The 21,162-nt window shown below is 42.5% G+C and overlaps 1 protein-coding gene and 2 non-coding genes across 6 annotated transcripts in view; 1 reads left to right on the forward strand and 2 right to left on the reverse strand.

The window, feature by feature from the left end:
- LOC126263127 (vesicular glutamate transporter 1-like) overlaps window positions 1-10,836 on the forward strand; it is a 142,735-nt gene extending 131,899 nt beyond the window's left edge. For all 4 annotated transcript variants that reach the window (XM_049960145.1, XM_049960147.1, XM_049960146.1 and 1 more), the window contains exons 10-11: window positions 4,415-4,535; window positions 10,037-10,836. In XM_049960145.1, coding sequence (XP_049816102.1) covers window positions 4,415-4,535; window positions 10,037-10,282 — 367 coding nt within the window. In that variant the 3' untranslated portion in view covers window positions 10,283-10,836. The remainder of the gene's footprint in view (window positions 1-4,414; window positions 4,536-10,036) is intronic.
- On the reverse strand, window positions 3,036-3,110 carry Trnat-ugu (transfer RNA threonine (anticodon UGU)). Its single transcript has one exon. It is a non-coding gene; the product is annotated as a tRNA-Thr (tRNA).
- Window positions 3,443-3,517, reverse strand: Trnat-ugu (transfer RNA threonine (anticodon UGU)). Its single transcript has one exon. It is a non-coding gene; the product is annotated as a tRNA-Thr (tRNA).
- Window positions 10,837-21,162: the final 10,326 nt, after the last annotated feature.

The following is a 21,162-nucleotide window of genomic DNA, read 5'->3' on the forward strand; positions in this document are numbered from 1 at the left end:
TTCAGTCAACAAAGCATCTGGCTTGTGTTCTTGTATTAGAGTGTAATTCTGGTTTTCTTGAGTAATTATGGTATTCCTATTTTCTTTAATTAATTCAGTATAAATGATATTTAAATTTTCTTGTGTTGTTGAAGAAGAACCGTGCCAGATGCGTACGTTGAGTCATACTTCCACACACAGAACAGTTACACTTGTGCTTTGGTTTCGTAGGTTTTATAGTTGCTGGGGACTTAATTAATTAATTGTGTTAATGAAAATTTCCATTTCATTCTTTGTTGTTGTTCTATGCAGTCAGATTGCGTAATAATATTAGTCAGGGCCAACCGTTACGAGACTTCGTAACCGAACAGACAGCTACTGAATCAAAAAATTAAAATTATTTGCATTCTATTTTAATTAAGCCCCCATGCAACAGGTCGACTAAGTTTGCAGCAGCATGGACTATCAGCTCGGATACCATGGCTGCGGTTACCCTTGACGCTGCATCACAGACAGAAGCGCCTGCGATGGTGTACTCAACGACGATCCTGGGTGCACCAATGGCAAAACGTCATTTTTTCAGATGAATCCAGGTTCTGTTTGCAGCATCATGATGGTCTCATCCGTGTTTGTCGACATCGCGGTGAACGCACATTGGAAGTGTGTATTCCTCATCGCCATACTTGCGTATCACCCGGCGTGATGGTATGGGGTGCCATTGGTTACACGTCTCGGCCACCTCTTGTTCGCATTGACGGCACTTTGAACAGTGGACGTTACATTTCAGATGTGTTACGACCCGTGGCTCTACCCTTCATTCGATCCCTGCAAAACCCTACATTTCAGCAGGATAATGCACGACCGCATGTTGCAGGTCCTGTACGGGCCTTTCTGGATACAGAAAATGTTCGACTGCTGCGCTGGCCAGCACATTCTCCAGATCTCTCACCAACTGTAAACGTCTGGTCAATGGTGGCCGAGCAACTGGATCGTCACAATATGCCAGTCACTACTCTTGATGAACTGTGGTATGTGTTGAAGCAGCATCGGCAGCTGTACCTGTACACGCCATCCAAGCTCTGTTTGACTCAATGCCCAGGCGTACTGATTTCTCAGGATCTTTGCACCCAAATTGCGTGACAATGTAATCACATGTCAGTTCTAGTATAATATATCTGTCTAATGAATACCCGTTTATCATCTGCATTTCTTCTTGGTGAAGCAATTTTAATGCCCGGTAGTGTACATGAAACAAGACGAGCCAAACAGCCTGCCGCTTTTCAAAGTTTGATGTAGACGCTATTTTCGATGAGAATGTTGGTCTCTCTCTACCCCAGCAGAAAAATGCACTAAATCTTACCGCAAAAACCTGAACATTAGTTGTAAAAGGAAAAAGATCCGACAAATTTCTATCAACTGCCATCGTATCATTACTAACCAATCGAAAAAAATCTTTCTCCCTCCCTCTCTCTCTCTGTCTCTCTCACTCTCTCTATCTATCTATCTGTCTCTCTCTTTACAATAATTTATGTAATCGTATGGGATCCGTTGTTTTCAATATTTGCGAAATTTTTTATAACTTTTTGTCCTGGTGATATTCCTGTCGGCTTAGTCGTCAGTTGACTCAATGGAGAATATAGCTCTGTATGCACAACTTTAAAGACAGAGAAGTTTGTGCGCCGTCTGTCTTCGACTCGTTCTGTGTGCTGCCGTATTTTTAATTGTTTATCTCTTGTATTGCCTGAGGCGGTGGTCGGGGAGGAGCACAATACTTTGCTAAACGACCGTGTGAAACTGCGTAATAGCCACACTATGGCTGGTCTGTGTAGCACACCAACGGTCATCAATCGCTACGCGGGTTCTGTCCTGGTCTGGTTCACCTCCCTATCTCGCAAGGTTAAGAGCTGTGCATTAAACCACACGAGCAGGTCTAGAGTCAAACGGCTGTACTGAATATTTACCCTTTGGTCGGCCCCGCAGTATTATTGTTTTTATGGAGTGACAACTTGTATGCATGCCGGCCGCTGTAGCCGAGCGGTTTTAGGCGCTTCAGTCCGGAACCGCGCCGGTGCTTCAGTCGCAGGTTCGAATCCTGCCTCGGGCATGGGTGTGTGTGATGTCCTTAGGTTATTTAGGTTTACGTAGTTCTAAGTTCTAGGGGACTGATGACCTCAGGCGTTAAGTCCCGTAATGCTTAGAGCCATTTGAAAAGTGTATGCATAGCACCATGAGAGAAGATGCACTTGGTGCTCTGATCGATGGTGCTGCATATTGTCACAACTATTCACGACACCAAATATTTCTACGTTGGTTGTACCATTTTCGGTGACATGCGCTAAGGCGCTTCAATAACGATTTGAAAATGGGTGCTTAAGTCGAAACAGGTAGTCTGAATAAATTATCACACCTCAGAAGACTGAGCGGGGTGGCGCAGTGGTTAGCATACTGGACTCGGATTCGGGAGGATGACGGTTCAAACCCGCGTCCGGCCATTCTGATTTAGGTTTTCCGTGATTTCCCTTAATCGCTTCAGGCAAATGTTGGATGGATGCTTTGAAAGGGCACGGCCGACTTCCTTACCTAATCCATTTGGATGGATGACCTCGCTGTTTGGTGCCCTCCCCCCCTCCCCCCAAATCAACCAACCAACCAACCAACCAATCCAACCTCAGACAATAACCTTGCTAAATTGTTTTCACCGTAAAGCTCTACTGACAACTGAGGTCTCGTATATACTTGTTTTTCAGCATCTACATCTGTACCAACCAAGGTACTTGATGGTGTATGAATGGAGGGTGGGAAGAACGGCTGGCAGTAACCAGCTGAATGACATGTAATTCCTCTGATTTTCGCATCGTCTTGCGAGATGTGTGTGGTAGTAAATAACATGTTATCTGACTCTTCTTGCAATGTAAGCTCAAGGAAATCCAATATTTAACTTTTCCATAACCAGAGTGTCCTTCTTGTAGCGTCTTCCACTAGAAATGATAATTAAATGAACACCCTAGCTGCAAGCAGGCGTTGATACACTTCGTTGGGGACATGTTGAAAATGTGTGCCCCGACCGGGACTCGAACCCGGGATCTCCTGCTTACATGGCAGACGCTCTATCCATCTGAGCCACCGCGGGCACAGAGGATAGTGCGTCTGCAGGGACTTATCCCTTGCACGCTCCCCGTGAGATCCACATTCCCAACATGTCCACAACACTACATTCGTAGTGCGCCTATTAGATGTTTGCCCATCATACTCATTACTCGTGGCAGATTAATCTACCAAGTCCCGTACGAGTTCGGGCATAGCGTGTGCGTTCGCACACAAGAAGGTCAAAGGCCGGGAACCCATATTTTATTTTAACTATATATGACCATGCAGCTTTGCTAGAATAGAAATGATAATTAAATGAACACCCTAGCTGCAAGCAGGCGTTGATACACTTCGTTGGGGACATGTTGAAAATGTGTGCCCCGACCGGGACTCGAACCCGGGATCTCCTGCTTACATGGCAGACGCTCTATCCATCTGAGCCACCGCGGGCACAGAGGATAGTGCGTCTGCAGGGACTTATCCCTTGCACGCTCCCCGTGAGATCCACATTCCCAACATGTCCACAACACTACATTCGTAGTGCGCCTATTAGATGTTTGCCGCTTGCAGCTAGGGTGTTCATTTAATTATCATTTCTATTCTAGCAAAGCTGCATGGTCATATATAGTTAAAATCTTCCACTAGAATTTAATAAACATCTCGATGACGTTCTCGAGCCGACTAAACGATCCCGTAACCAAAAGAACCACGATCGTTGAACCCTCTGTTGGTTGGTTGGTTGTTTCGGGGAAGGAGACCAGACAGCGAGGTCATCGGTCTCATCGGATTAGGGAAGGACGGGGAAGGAAGTCGGCCGTGCCTTTTGAAAGGAACCATCCCGGCAATTGCCTGGAGTGATTTAGGGAAATCACGGAAAACCTAAATCAGGATGGCCGGACGCGGGATTGAACCGTCGCCCTCCCGAATGCGAGTCCAGTGTCTAACCACTGCGCCACCTCGATCGGAACCTTCTGTCTCCACAATAAATTTTGTGGTAAGGATTAAGTTACAATAATGATTGGGCTGAATCAGTGTTCTGTAAGCTGCTTCTAATGTGGAAAATTATATCCTTGGAAATTTCAGCTTGACATCTACTTTTAATACAACTAGTTTTATGTCCTTGTTTCACTTTAGATCGCTGCAGTCGGTTATCTCTAAATATTTTACAGGTATCGCTGTTTCCAGTGATGTAGCGCCAACAGTGTGGTCCTTTGTGGATTTTTGCACAACATGTTACAGTAACTTGCAGTTTCGCTGCAGAATGGTCCAAACCAAGCCTTTGGAGGAGTGTCTGTTGCCTGTTGTTTTCATCTGTTTGTGCTGAGACTGAGCGGCCTCGTTATTGCAGCGTGAACCACCTGGACTTGGCGCCGCAGTACGCCAGCATTCTGATGGGCATGGCCAACACTGCAGGCACCATCCCGGGCATTATCAGCCCCATACTCACCGGCTACATCGTGCCTAATAGGGTGAGTAGCGCCACATTCTTTCCTCGTTCTACTACACTTTACCTCTGATGTCTTCCCACTCATTGTTACATCCATACTCATCACCTACACTGTGGTCCAGAGAGATTATGTTCGATTTTTGGACAACATGGTTGTGGAGATGAAGCAGCGATTAGTATGATTAATCAATTATTCAAAAACAGCCTTAATCGCATTTATTAATATTATACTGCCAAAACTCCTTTACTACACTCCTGGAAATGGAAAAAAGAACACATTGACACCGGTGTGTCAGACCCACCATACTTGCTCCGGACACTGCGAGAGGGCTGTACAAGCAATGATCACACGCACGGCACAGCGGACACACCAGGAACCGCGGTGTTGGCCGTCGAATGGCACTAGCTGCGCAGCATTTGTGCACCGCCGCCGTCAGTGTCGGCCAGTTTGCCGTGGCATACGGAGCTCCATCGCAGTCTTTAACACTGGTAGCATGTCGCGACAGCGTGGACGTGAACCGTATGTGCAGTTGACGGACTTTGAGCGAGGGCGTATAGTGGGCATGCGGGAGGCCGGGTGGACGTACCGCCGAATTGCTCAACACGTGAGGCGTGAGGTCTCCACAGTACATCGATGTTGTCGCCAGTGGTCGGCGGAAGGTGCACGTGCCCGTCGACCTGGGACCGGACCGCAGCGACGCACGGATGCACGCCAAGACCGTAGGATCCTACGCAGTGCCGTAGGGGACCGCACCGCCACTTCCCAGCAAATTAGGGACACTGTTGCTCCTGGGGTATCGGCGAGGACCATTCGCAACCGTCTCCATGAAGCTGGGCTACGGTCCCGCACACCGTTAGGCCGTCTTCCGCTCACGCCCCAACAACGTGCAGCCAGCCTCCAGTGGTGTCGCGACAGGCGTGAATGGAGGGACGAATGGAGACGTGTCGTCTTCAGCGATGAGAGTCGCTTCTGCCTTGGTGCCAATGATGGTCGTATGCGTGTTTGGCGCCGTGCAGGTGAGCGCCACAATCAGGACTGCATACGACCGAGGCACACAGGGCCAACACCCGGCATCATGGTGTGGGGAGCGATCTCCTACACTGGCCGTACACCACTGGTGATCGTCGAGGGGACACCGAATAGTGCACGGTACATCCAAACCGTCATCGAACCCATCGTTCTACCATTCCTAGACCGGCAAGGGAACTTGCTGTTCCAACAGGACAATGCACGTCCGCATGTATCCCGTGCCACCCAACGTGCTCTAGAAGGTGTAAGTCAACTACCCTGGCCAGCAAGATCTCCGGATCTGTCCCCCATTGAGCATGTTTGGGACTGGATGAAGCGTCGTCTCACGCGGTCTGCACGTCCAGCACGAACGCTGGTCCAACTGAGGCGCCAGGTGGAAATGGCATGGCAATCCGTTCCACAGGACTACATCCAGCATCTCTACGATCGTCTCCATGGGAGAATAGCAGCCTGCATTGCTGCGAAAGGTGGATATACACTGTACTAGTGCCGACATTGTGCATGCTCTGTTGCCTGTGTCTATGTGCCTGTGGTTCTGTCATTCATTCACTAACTACTGATAGGCATAGTTAGCAAATGAAAGATTTTGATAGAGAACAAACAATGTATTTACCTTAATAGTCATAATATATATAGCACTTCATGATATCCAGTACTACAAATTTCAAAACTCCGCCATCTCTCTCCCCACGTCCACCACCGCTGGCGGCTCACCTCCAACTGAGCAACGCTACGCGCTGTTCACAGCCAGCTGCCTAACACTACAATGGCGAGTATTACAACAATGCAAAGCAGCCACTTTCATACAGAGGTGGCATTACCAATAAAAAAAACCTAAACAGCCTACTTACAAACCTACTGGCACTGACACCACTATACCAAACTCCTCAACACATCCCTCCTCCCACAAAAAGCTGCTTATAGATCAATGCTGTACAGAGCACACAAATTTCCACTTCAACATGCTGAGCTCCAACAAGAAATAGAAACCATAACATATACTGCAGTAAACAATGGATATGACCCTTCTCTAATTAATACCATGTCACAATAGATAAAAAATAAAATGAACAAACAACATCAAATTACACTCACAACTGACAGTGTCCCAGCAGTCAAATATGTAAAAATGCCGTATCTTGGAATAGTATCTGACAAATTAGCAAGCCTACTCAAAAACACCGAAGTAAAAATCAGCTTCAGCACCAACAACAACCTAAGTAGGAAGCTTATTCATAATATAAAACCGCCAGATACAAGTCTTGATGCATCTGGCATTTACAAAATTACTTGCAGCCAATGTAATAAATATTATATCAGCCAAACAGGCGGAAATTTCAGAACCCGATTCAAAGAACATTTAGACTGCTACAGGGTCGATAAATGTAACAAATCAGCAGTAGCAACTCACATTAAAGACACAGGCCACCCTTTGGAAATCAAAGACAACCTCGAAATTTTACACACTATAGGAAAAAGTAAAAGAATGGATATCATGGAAGAAATGGAAATTTTCATACATAACACGAAGCATGGAGATAACATTCTTAATGAAATAACCGAATTAAAAAACTCAAAATTCTTCAACAGTGTTAACCCAATTCTAACTCAATAGATTCAAGATATGTCAAAGTAAATAATTGACTACAAATCTGTCAGTACCAAGATATCGATACAAAACATCGATAATCGATACAGACTCACATGCTACAGTCCACCATCTTCTGTTGTGTGTATAACATCGAAGCAATTTGTGCAGTGAATTACGTTGGCAATCAGTGCCAAAATTCTAATGTGCAATAGTGTAATGTCAATCAACAGCTCCGCCATTACACCAGTGATGCGAGTGAAGCAGCAAGATGATGAAATTGTAAGTGATCAACTGTCATATAAAAGCCTTTCACACTATTTTCGTAACACATAACTGATGCAAATCTATCTGCATCCTATACAGGCTGTGATATACATAGTCAACCACAAAGGAGAGAACCAGCAGAAGACATCACCGATTTCGATTTATAGCCATACACTGCTCCCCTCCTTCCACTCAAAAGCCACACCAGCAGCTACAGTAAAAACCAATCGACCAAGTGTTCTAGATGAACCTAGTTTAAGACTGTTTATTTTTAAGTAACATTTGTCTATGTATGTATGTATGTATAAACGCCTGAAGATTAACAAAACATGTTCGAAACGCATTGCATTATATTAGATTAAGCATAAAATAAAAAGTGACTGGTAGCAGAAACTTGAAATAAATAATTAACACAGACGGCATGTGAAACTACCATAATAGATGAAGTGAGTCATGAGCCGCAATATATTGTGTACATCAGTCATACTCTAGAAATCGGTATTTTCCAGTGAAAAAAACATAGATCGTATTTCGATCATCAAAACATGATCAAAAAAATAGATCCCTGCCTCAATATCACAGACCACATAAATGCTAATGATCTCCCCTTTCCTCTGTAACCGAGAAAGTGTAGTGTTAAATAGTAAATAACGATGTGCTCTTTGCAATTAGTTAAATATGACAAGAATTAATTAGTTATTTTTAAGATTATCTGAATACTGTTAATGATATTTGAATTCTAACTACGTAGCGAGATATACTGCAGAACGATGCATCCATGCACATGTCATACATTTGTTTCTAAAAAGTAAATATAAAGCAAATTAACACAGACAGTATGTGAAACTACCATAATAGATTAAGTGAGTCATGAGCCGCAATATATTATGTACATCATTCATACTCTAGAAATCGGTATTTTGCAGTGAACAAAAACATAGATCGTATTTCGATCATCAAAACATGATCAAAAAAAAATAGATCCCTGCCTCAGTATCACAGACCACATAAATGCTAATGATCTGCCCTTTCCTCTGTAGCCGAGAAAGCGTAGTGTTACATAGTAAATAACGATGTGCTCCTTGCAATTTTTAAATATGACAAGAATTAATTAGTTATTTTTAAGATTATCTGAATACTGTTAATGACATTTGAATTCTAACTACCTAGCGAGATATATTGCAAAACGATGCGTCCATGCACATGTCATACGTGCCTACTAAATACGATACATCTGAATGACAGGCCGAACGTGATTTTGATGGCTGTTTGTTGCGATGCTCGCACCAGGTCTGGCTGTAAAAGACTGCAGGGATGCAGGTACAGGGGACAGAGTGTGCTCGCCAAGAGGTTTGTCAATCAGCCGCTACGAACTTTTCATCGATATGGTAGACTCGCAGTTTAGACTCAGAAGAAGAGCGTGTAGATGTGGACTCTATGTCGTGGAGACTTGGGCTCTGATTAACACACGGCTCATTTCGAGCATAATCCATTATTCAAAAACAGTCTTAATCGCATTTATTAGTATCATACCGGAAACCGGTGTCAACCCGACGTAGGGGGTCATCTTATGGGCGTTTACACAGTGAAATTATAGATATCCGTCAGAAAGACTCCATTATACAACAGCTAAAATAATACAAATTTACAATATGTTACCCATTGGTCGACTGCTGGTGGTGTCACTCCTGTCTACATAACGGCAGGAAACTATGCGAGACTAACCCCTCGCTCAAAGTCCCTCAACTGCACATACGGTTCACGTCCACGCTGTCGCGGCATGCTACCAGTGTTAAAGACTGCGATGGAGCTCCGTATGCCACGGCAAACTGGCTGACACTGACGGCGGCGGTGCACAAATGCTGCGCAGCTAGTGCCATTCGACGGCCAACACCGCGGTTCCTGGTGTGTCCGCTGTGCCGTGCGTGTGATCATTGCTTGTACAGCCCTCTCGCAGTGTCCGGAGCAAGTATGGTGGGTCTGACACACCGGCGTCAATGTGTTCTTTTTTCCATTTCCAGGAGTGTAGTAAAGGAGTTTTGCTATTTGGGGAGCAAAATAACTGATGATGGTCGAAGTAGAGAGGATATAAAATGTAGACTGGCAATGGCAAGGGAAGCGTTTCTGAAGAAGAGAAATTTGTTTACATCGAGTATAGATTTAAGTGTTGTTTCCTGAAAGTATTTGTATGGAGTGAGCCACGTGTAGAAGTCAAACATGGACGATAAATAGTTTAGATAAGAAGAGAATAGAAGCTTTCGAAATCTGGTGCTACAGAAGAATGCTGAATAGATAGATAGATCACGTAACTAATGAGGGGGTACTGAATAGGATTGGGGAGAAGCGGAATTTGTGACACAACTTGACTAGAAGAAAGGATCGGTTGGTAGGACATGTTCTGAGCCATCGAAGTATCACCAATTTAGTATTGGAAGGAAGCGCGGAGGGTAAAAATCGTATAGGGAGACCAAGAGATGAATACACTAAGCAGATTCAGAGGGATGTGGGTTGCAGTAGTTATTCGGAGATGAAGAAGCAAAGTAACTTCGTACTGCAATACATGGGGCATACAGATATTGTGTCTTTGTAAAAATAGTACGTTACACAAGTGTGATACTCTTTCCTTCTTGTTTTGCAGACGAAGGACGAATGGCGAGTTGTATTTTTCATCTCGAGCACAATCTACTTCTGTGGTTCCATCTTCTACGGAATATTTGCCTCCGGTGAAAGACAGCCTTGGGCCAATGGAACAACGCCAAAGGCAGACTTGGAGCTGCAGCAAAAGCAACCTTCGATCAAGAAAATGTCCTTTCGACGACAGATCGGACACATTGTGGACACAGTGTGCGGTGTAAAGAAATACGTCATTGAAAGGAATGGTTGAGTACGAATGGTGAGTTCACCTGAAAGCCACGGAACTACCTAGCTCCGTCCAGACGACTCAAAAATTCCGCAGCTGAAGCAAGAAAAACGTGAGTGAAGCCACTCCTAGTAAAGGGCCCATACGTCTATCTTCTATTTGCCCTTTCTGCACTTTACAGAAAAAGCTACTGTAAAGCATATTACTAACTGAATAAGAGAACTGTGTATGATCTACAGATCTACTGTCGAAAAGTCTTTTACTTTACTGTTCATAGTTGTATGCTGTTATGTATGTAAAAGTGTTAAATACGTTTTCTGATTGTTTTTGTAACCTGCGATCTGAGCTACTGCTATGCTAAGAGTAGATAGAGAGAAGCGTAGAAGTATTCAGTGGAGAGTATGGAAACTGAAGAGTCATCGCTTTTCGTGCACTTTGTGCTTCAGAAAGTTAAAAATAATTTATTCGTGAAAATATTTCACAGTGAACTTAATTCACACATACGATACGACATGATAATTTATGTCTCCATAACTGCTACAATATTTAAATAAATCTTCAATAAAATGGTACTGTTTTATATCTACCAAGAATGTACCTGTTTCTACAGACCTTGAGCACACCCAGGACCAACGCTGGAGGGAGGGTCGGAGAGCGAGCCAGTGTTAGTTTCACGGTGAAACGAAAAACGACAAATGCCTCTCGAGACACTTATTACTAATCAGTAAGCATTACAAGAGTAGTACGTGCCCACCAGTCCTGGGACTAAGTAGGTCAGTCCCCTGACCACCTTTGGCTGTGTACGTTGTTCCAGAACTGGTGGGCGCTAATTTAGCCCATGGCCTACTTAATTCGTGGGATAAATCTAGTTTTAGCCAATGACCTACTTAATTCCTGGGATACATACGGATTTCAATTACATTTTTGAGTCATGACGTACCTGTTTCCTGAGAGAGGCTACTGTCAGCCTAATGATTTCACAAACTGGTGCTTGTTGTTGTTGTTGTTGTTGTGGTCTTCAGTCCTGAGACTGGTTTGATGCAGCTCTCCATGCTACTCTATCCTGTGCAAGCTTCTTCATCTCCCAGTACCTACTGCAACCTACATCCTTCTGAATCTGCTTAGTGTATTCATCTCTTGGTCTCCCCCTACGATTTTTACCCTCCACGCTGCCCTCCAATACTAAATTGGTGATCCCTTGATGCCTCAGAACATGTCCTACCAACCGATCCCTTCTTCTGGTCAAGTTGTGCCACAAACTCCTCTTCTGCCCAATCCTATTCAATACCTCCTCATTAGTTATGTGATCTACCCATCTAATCTTCAGCATTCTTCTGTAGCGCCACATTTCGAAAGCTTCTATTCTCTTCTTGTCCAAACTATTTACCGTCCATGTTTCACTTCCATACATGGCTACACTCCATACAAATACTTTCAGAAATGACTTCCTGGCACTTAAATCTATACTCGATGTTAACAAATTTCTCTTCTTCAGAAACGCTTTCCTTGCCATTGCCAGTCTACATTTTATATCCTCTCTACTTCGACCATCATCAGTTATTTTACTCCCCAAATAGCAAAACTCCTTTACTACTTTATGTGTCTCATTTCCTAATCTAATACCCTCAACATCACCCGACTTAATTCGACTACATTCCATTAGCCTCGTTTTGCTTTTGTTGATGTTCATCTTATATCCTCCCTTCAAGACACTGTCCATTCCGTTCAACTGCTCTTCCAAGTCCTTTGCTGTCTCTGACAGAATTACAATGTCATCGGCGAACCTCAAAGTTTTTATTTCTTCTCCATGGATTTAATACCTACTCCGAATTTTTCTTTTCTTTCCTTTATTTCTTGCTCAATATACAGATTGAATAACATCGGGGAGAGGCTACAACCCTGTCTTACTCCCTTCCCAACCACTGCTTCCCTTTCATGTCCCTCGACTCTTGTAACTGCCATCTGGTTTCTGTACAAATTGTAAATAGCCTTTCGCTCCCTGTATTTTACCCCTGCCACCTTTAGAATTTGAAAGAGAGTACTCCAGTCAACATTGTCAAAAGGTTTCTCTAAGTCTACAAATGCTAGAAACGTAGGTTTGCCTTTCCTTAATCTTTCTTCTAAGATAAGTCGTAAGGTCAGTATTGCCTCACGTGTTCCAGTATTTCTACGGAATCCAAACTGATCTTCCCCGAGGTCGGCTTCTACTAGTTTTTCCAATCGTCTGTAAAGAATTCGTGTTAGTATTTTGCAGCTGTGGCTTATTAAACTGATTGTTCGGTATATCTCACATCTGTCAACACCTGCTTTCTTTGGGATTGGAATTATTATATTCTTCTTGAAGTCTGAGGGTATTTCGCCTGTTTCATACATCTTGCTCACCAGATGGTAGAGTTTTGTCAGGACTGGCTCTCCCAAAGCCATCAGTAGTTCCAATGGAATGTTGTCTACTCCTGGGGCCTTGTTTCGACTCAGGTCTTTCAGTGCTCTGTCAAACTCTTCACGCAGTATCGTATCTCCCATTTCATCTTCATCTACATCCTCTTCCATTTCCATAATATTGTCCTCAAGTACATCGCCCTTGTATAGACCCTCTATATACTCCTTCCACCTTTCTGCTTTCCCCTCTTTGCTTAGAACTGGGTTTCCATCTGAGCTCTTGATGTTCACACAAGTGGTTCTCTTCTCTCCAAAGGTCTCTTTAATTTTCCTGTAGGCAGTATCTATCTTACCCCTAGTGAGACAAGCCTCTACATCCTTACATTTGTCCTCTAGCCATCCCTGCTTAGCCATTTTGCACTTCCTGACGATCTCATTTTTGAGACGTTTGTATTCCTTTTCGCCTGCTTCATTTACTGCATTTTTATATTTATGTTTCCAAATATGAGTTGCCACTGTCAAAGAGGTTACAGCTACCAGAAACTACTGTTGCCACCACCCCAGTGAATGGCAGCTAGTAAAGTAGTCGTTAGGAGTGCCCTAACCAGCATGACAATCAAAAAATGGTGTCAGCGTTGCAAGTAGCACCGGAGAATGGCTCCAAGCAGTCTGAATGCATGGCTGACCCACGCAGTATTAAAACTACACCTCACTGGGCAGCAGCTTTTAATGCCACATTCGCACGATGGGCGTGGATATGTTGCAAAAACGTAGATACCACTTCAGAATATAAATAAAGAATTATTTAAGATGTTAATTAACATAAGCGGTTGTATCGATTGTGGCGTGCGACTTCTGAAACATTAGAATTATTGCTCGGTTCAGTTGTCTTGCAGAGAAGACAGCACCTTTTTTTGTTCTTGAAGACGTCCTGAACGGACGCATATCTGCCACCGCTGCAGATAATTATCTGGTTGGCTCTAAATGGTTCAAATGGCTCTAAGCTCTATGGGACTTAACATCTGAGGTCATCAGTCCCCTAGACTTAGAACTACTTAAACCTAACTAACCTAAGGACATCACACACATCCATGACCGAGGCAGGATTCGAACCTGCGACCGTACCAGCAGCGCAGTTCCGGACAGCGCCTGGAACCGCTGGGCCACAACGGCCGGCAATTATTTGGCACACCACCATTATTCTATTTTACTGAGACGCAGTCTCACTAGGCGTACTAATAGTTGCACACAGCAACAGAATTAATGAAAGTGTCTATGTAATTAATTTAGTATAATGTTTTGTGAATACAGTGATATTATTTAATCTTGTGTTTCATTTATGTTGCAAGCTATTGTTCCAATTAAATGGCGTCTTGGCAAGACTAAAGGTTCTGTGTTATCGATGGTCCAGTATGAACCAAAACTTTGGAATTATTCAAACTAAGAAGTCCGATAAAGAAATATTTTCAGAAAAATCACTCTTGGTCAAACTCACACTAAACAGACCTTACGCAAAAGCCATTGAAAAGCGCCCAAAGTTTGTATAAACTGATCACATACTACTGTCATTACCTATTACTATTTGTTTGTTCTCTGGTATTCTCTAACCAGACAGGTAAAGCCGCGATAAATCAAACTGGCGATTTCGTGTTCAAATGGTTCAAATGGCTCTAAGCACTAAGCACTCGGAGGTCATCAGTCCCCTAGACTTAGAACTACTTAAACCTAACTAACCTAAGGACATCACACACATCCATGCCCGAGGCAGGATTCGAACCTGCGACCGTAGCAGCAACGCTGTTCCGGACTGAAGCACCTAGAACCGCTTCGTCACAGCTGCCGGCCGATTTCGTGTCTGGACTTTTTATTGTATTTGCTACACTGTTTTTCTTTGTTGCATGGATAATGGGATCACATCTGATGAGACATTGCAATTCAATAAGACCAAACAAAAACACGAGCCATTGGAATAGTCGATGAAACCTGGAATATACACTGCGTACTTGGATCCGAGGTAAGACATCGCATTTTTACTTTAGCACGCTAGTCCAACCGCTTTCAGAATTACAGCTTGCTACCTAGCTTTGTAAAAATTTTCCGTAACCGTAGCAGTCATTTTTGCACAAGCTCGCGTATTCCAAATTACTTTTATCATACAGTTTGTTACAACAATACAGCCATACCATTCCATAATATTGCCGAATTGTGTCATGAGCACCGTAAAATGGCAAGCAGCCATTAATATTAATTATTTCACCATTAATTGCAATTCTTGCTCAGTTAAGCCAACATTGTTGCCATACGGAATGAATTTCATGAATTCATTCTCAAACAAGATTAAAGATGTTTCTTGCAATATACATTACGTGTAGCATGGTGGCAACCCGCAATCAGTCAGCAAAAATGGAACACGACAGACAACAGATGCAATCCGAATCCAACATGGACACTGAACAAAAGAGTGATAATGACTCCAGAGTTGACTCCAGTAGTAACGATCAATCGGCTGTTAACATGCCCGGTGACGGAAATTTTGTAAATATGCCGACCACTAGTCATGTCAAACGACATGCGGGGCAGAACAGTTTCAGTTGACAAACATTGCCAGCATGTTTGATGTTATTATTAAGCGAACGAATTAAAACAAAAATCATATGAGTCAAAACAAAAAAGACATTGACGAACACATGACAGTTTTAAAAACGCGACGTGATGAGACTGAGGCTGAATTAAGAGCACTAAAAACGTGCAATGGCACTTCGTGTGAAAGAGAAGACGAGATTAACAAGTGTCCGAACTTGACTCATAATTTTCCGAATTGAACTTACAGCAGGAAAAAACCACAAAATACGTAAAAGATATTCAAACTGAAGTCAAACATTTATTTTAAACGCTACATGCGAAGCTGTTGCCACTCAGGTCAAATCTTATCCATCAGTTCATGACTCAATGAAAACACGCATTACTGTAATTGAAGGCAAATTTAACACTATGGATAAACAACTTACAGACAAACGGTAATTACACACTGACAACAGTTTTGCCAAAATAAATAAAGAATTTCATGACTGGATTGATCAGAAAAATAAATATTTTGACCAATGTATAGAGGTAAAATTACCGACGGTTGTGCACGACACCGTAGTCGATTTTGTCAAAAATAACCAACATGTCATAGCTGAGGCAGCTCAATCCAACGCAGCACAGCAGAAACAACTAAACAATGACAAATGACCGGGGTATAGTAATGCTAATAATCAAAGTGCTCGCTTTGGTAATGAAAACAAATATAGGTATGACATGTATTATCCATGCACAACACACACCTCACAGCAACTGTACACACCTGTACACATGACACCTAATCACAATCGCAACATTTATGGGTAGTACATTCCGTTCCATTCACCAATCGATCACTGCAATAATTACAGTGAAAGCAATCGACATTACAGTGCCAAAGAAGAAGAAAGTCGAATTAAACATCGGCAATTTCAACCTTTCATCCCAGATAAACGTACTGTACATCATGTAACTTTCCTGAAAGCGTTTCCAAGAGCATGGAGCGACCGAAAGAGAATTTCTTACGTTGTAGGTTACAGCCGGGGTGACGTGGCTGTCAGAGCATATAATGCAGCCGACAGATGCGTGACATGTGAGCAATTTGAAAGGGTCGGTACAAGAACGTCTTAGGAAGCAAATTGTGGAACCAAAGCGTTTCAGTGCTAAACATGGCAATTTGCAGTGATATTTCGATAAATATTTGAATATGGGACACTTTCTTGATGAACCTGTAGCTACGCGCGATGTACTCCGCGCACTGAAGGCCAGATTGCCTTTTAACTTTAAAGAGAAGTTACTGCACATTCCAGACAATGTTGCAGAATATTTGCTGTGCTTGATTCTGGCGATATGGTATACGAGGATCAACGTTCTGCACGGCAAAACAACTGCCACGATGTTTACATCAGTGGCATGCAAAAAGCACAGGCTAGCCAACTTAATCCTGGCGCGCCGGCTGCAGACGGTTACGTAGCGCAGCAGAATCAACAGCTTCCTTCCGCAAACCAAAATCAGCAGACACACCCCATCATGAACAGTAATCATAACACATCATACACAACAAAGCGACAACCCATACAAGAGGCACCGCACCAACAATAATGGAAATAACAGAAACGGAAACAACAAAAACTGGAACAAAAACAGAACAGTGTACAAAATCAACAGCAAAACTGGAACAGCAACAATGGTAATGCGTACCAAAATACTGGTCCACTACCTCAGTACAACATCAACACTGATCCGTGGCAAATGGCCACCACAGCATGTACAAAATCAAAATTGGACTTTGCCCACCAATCAGCAGGTAAATCAAGGTGTTCAACCACGAAAGCTACAACAGATTGGAGAGTGGAATACACGATACCCTAATTCAAACATAATAGAAGTGTCAACTGAAACTCCACCTCCGCCTGTATCATTACCTGCACCAGTTACGACGACGTCAAACTAAAGACAGTCAGTACTCTGCACCAGGTCGTGGCTGAAGATGGTTTGGGGGGCGACTTCAATATCTAATCACTGTTTGATACACCCACTGATGAACAGCACAATGATTATGTAGCAAATAGTTTTATGCAACAACCACTGTTATTTATACGCTACAATGATGGTGAGAGCTTATCTGATGAACTATTGCAGAAAATACAGTGTCGTTCATCTAGAAATGAAATAGTTTTAGCTACAAATACTGGTATAGTAGGAGACATTCCAGCCAGTATTATTTTGGGCACCGGAGCGGCTGTGAGTGTTTTGTCGTATTATTTCTATAAGAAAATGACTGAATTTGAACCTGTACCAGAGTTTCCTGTTCAAAAGTGTAAGATTTTATTTCCACAGGTAATAACTCTAGTAGAGTTACGGAACAGGTTTTTGTGATCATTAAGATACGTAACGGAACAGTACAATGGCCGTTCCACGTGGTCCAGAATCTAGTTACTAATTGTATTTTAGGTTTAGATATGTTATGTGAGAAGGACAGTGGTATTGACTTCTCGAAACGTAAATTTTTTCTTAGACATAAGGGCAGTGCAATCACGATTGACTTGGATATGAGGACTCTCAAACGTTACAAGTATTGTACTGGGTACAAAATTCAATTTTTGAAAGAGAGCGACGAAACAAACATGCAGACACTCGCACCTGATACAGAATATGATGACTTGAAAACACTGATTAGCCATAAGTTAAGTGAAACCACTGCTATTACTGGTGATGAACGCAATGAGCTTCATCAAGTACTATCTAAGTATATACAGGTCTTTACTAAACAACCGGGTGTCATTAATCATGTTGTTGTTGTTGTGGTCTTCAGTCCTGAGACTGGTTTGATGCAGCTCTCCATGCTACTCTATCCTGTGCAAGCTTCTTCATCTCCCAGTACCTACTGCAACCTACATCCTTCTTTATCTGCTTAGTATATTCATCTCTTGGTCTCCCTCTACGATTTTTACCCTCCACGCGGCCCTCCAATGCTACATTTGTGATCCCTTGATGCCTCAGAACATGTCCTACCAACCGATCCCTTCTTCTAATCAAGTTGTGCCACAAACTCCTCTTCTCCCCATTTCTATTCATTACCTCCTCATTAGTTATGCGATCTACCCATCTAATCTTCAGCATTCTTCTGTAGCACCACATTTCGAAAGTTTCTATTCTCTTCCTGTCCAAACTATTTATCGTCCATGTTTCACTTCCATACATGGCTACAATCCATACAAACACTTTCAGAAACGAATTCCTGACACTTAAATCTATACTCGATGTTAACAAATTTCCCTTCTTCAGAAACGCTTTCCTTGCCATTGAAAGGCTACATTTTATATCCTCTCTACTTCGATCATCATCAGTTATTTTGCTCCCCAAATAGCAAAACTCCTTTACTACTTTAAGTGTCTCATTTCCTAATCTAATTCCCTCAGCATCACCCGACTTAATTCGACTACATTCCATTATCCTCGTTTTGCTTTTGTTGATGTTCATCTTATATCCTCCTTTCAAGACACTGTCCATTCCGTTCAACTGTTCTTCCAAGTCCTTTGCTGTCTCTGACAGAATTACAATGTCATCGGCGAACCTCAAAGTTTTTACTTCTTCTCCATGAATTTTAATACCTACTCCGAATTTTTCTTTTGTTTCCTTTACTGCTTGCTCAATATACAGATTGAATAACATCGGGGAGAGGCTACAACCCTGTCTCACTCCTTTCCCAACCACTGCTTCCCTTTCATGCCCCTCGACTCTTATAACTGCCATCTGGTTTCTGTACAAATTGTAAATAGCCTTTCGCTCCCTGTATTTTACCCCCGCCACCTTCAGAATTTGAAAGAGAGTATTCCAGTTAACGTTGTCAAAAGCTTTCTCTAAGTCTACAAATGCTAGAAACGTAGGTTTGCCTTTTCTTTCTTCTAAGATAAGTCGTAAGGTTAGTATTGCCTCACGTGTTCCAACATTTCTACGGAATCCAAACTGATCTTCCCCGAGGTCCGCTTCTACCAGTTTTTCCATTCGTCTGTAAAGAATTCGCGTTAGTATTTTGCAGCTGTGACTTATTAAACTGATAGTTCGGTAATTTTCACATCTGTCAACACCTGCTTTCTTTGGGATTGGAATTATTATATTCTTCTTGAAGTCCGAGGGTATTTTGCCTATCTCATACATCTTGCTCACATATTAAACATATGTTTATAAAATTGAAGTCAAGCCTCACCAAAATTCTATCATAAAACTTATAGTGTACCACTATCTCAACGACCAGCTGTGTGGCAAGAACTTAAACAGATGTTACAGTGGAAGATCATCGAACCTTCCACATCTCCCTACTGTAGTCGCCGGTCGCGGTGGCCAAGCTGCTCTAGGCGCTTCAGTCCGGAACCGCGCGACTGTTACGGTCGCAGGTTCGAATCTTGCCTCGATCATGGATGTGTGTGATGTCCTTAGGTTAGTTAGGTTTAAGTAGTTCTAAGTTCTAGGAGACTGATGACCTCAGATGTTAAGTCCTATTAGTGCTCAGAGCCATTTCCATACTGTAGTCCATTACTTGTCGTCAAGAAATCTAACGGAAATATTAGTGGTGTTGGACGCACGTACCGTAAATAAAATTATACTACCTGTAAGCGCTAAATCAGAAAATTTAGAGGAAAAATTACAGATTTTTTTTATGCCAAGTTCTTTTCCACGACTGACTTGACAAATTCGTTTTGGCAAGTGGCAATTATTCCTGATTCCACAAAATAGACCGCTTGCATATTCGGGGGCGAACATATAAATTCTGTATTCTTCCTTTCGGATTGAGCGTCCGTTCAGGCGTATTTATTGCTGCTTTGAATACTGTGTTGGGTGACGAGTTAGTTGAGACTGTTACACATCATGTCGATGGTCTTTTAATAGATAGTAAGACTTGGAATGAACATCTGGACGCACTTGACAAGATTCTGGATAAATTTGCACGAGCTGGTGTAACAGCTAACCTAAGGAGGTCAAAATTTGCTTGTCGTGAGATTACGAATCTTGGAAACATAATTAATGCACAAGGTATATGCCCTGATACAGGTAAGTTGGTCACCATTAGGAACTTTCCTAGTCCTCACACTAAAAAACAACTAAAGTCATTTCTAGGACTCTGTTCTTTCTTTCGACGTTTCGTGTCACAGCAACAATTGAACAGTAAGGATCTCATAGATTTACTTAAGAAGAATCAGGTATGGATCTAGTCTGAGCATTGCCAGCAAGATTTTGATAACATTAAGCAGGCGTTGGTGAATTAAAACATTTTAGACAATCCAGACCTAGTTTAGATTTTTGTATGATGTGTGATGCGTCATGCAGTGGCTTAGGTTGTTGCCTATTTCAAGTAGTTAAGAACAGAGAAGAGGAATATGTAAAAATCGTTGAATTTGCAAGCTGTACTTTAAATGAATGTGAACGTACTTATTCAACCACTGAACGTGATACCCTTTCTATTGTCTGGGCTTTCAAAAAGTTTAAGTATTATTTGTATGGTAAATACACGAAAATTTACACAGATCACCAAGCGCCGACATTTTTGTTAACATGTAAGTTAGTTCATCCTAGATTAACACGCTGGGCTTTATCTCTGCAGAAATACTCATTTGAGATTGTATAGATTAAAGGTGAAGACAACATCATTGCTGATGCTTTGTCTCATGTTCCACAATGTATGAATGATTGTAACACTGATCTTGATAATGTGAACGACTACAGAAAACTCCTAATGCAGGATAAGCAATCTTACCAATATTACATCGATTTGTGTAGAAATATGGCAACTTTACAAAGATCTGATCCACACTGGAACAAGGTAAGAACTTCAGTCACAGATCAACCTGACCATACACTGTCTAGCCGTTATCTGATATATATATATACTTACTTACTTATCGCGAATGGACCCAGAAGGATCACGCAAAGCTTTCTGACGTCGTTTCTTCCATACTTCTTTC

This window comes from Schistocerca nitens, chromosome 6 (assembly GCF_023898315.1).
Source record: "Schistocerca nitens isolate TAMUIC-IGC-003100 chromosome 6, iqSchNite1.1, whole genome shotgun sequence".
NCBI lineage: Eukaryota > Metazoa > Arthropoda > Insecta > Orthoptera > Acrididae > Schistocerca > Schistocerca nitens.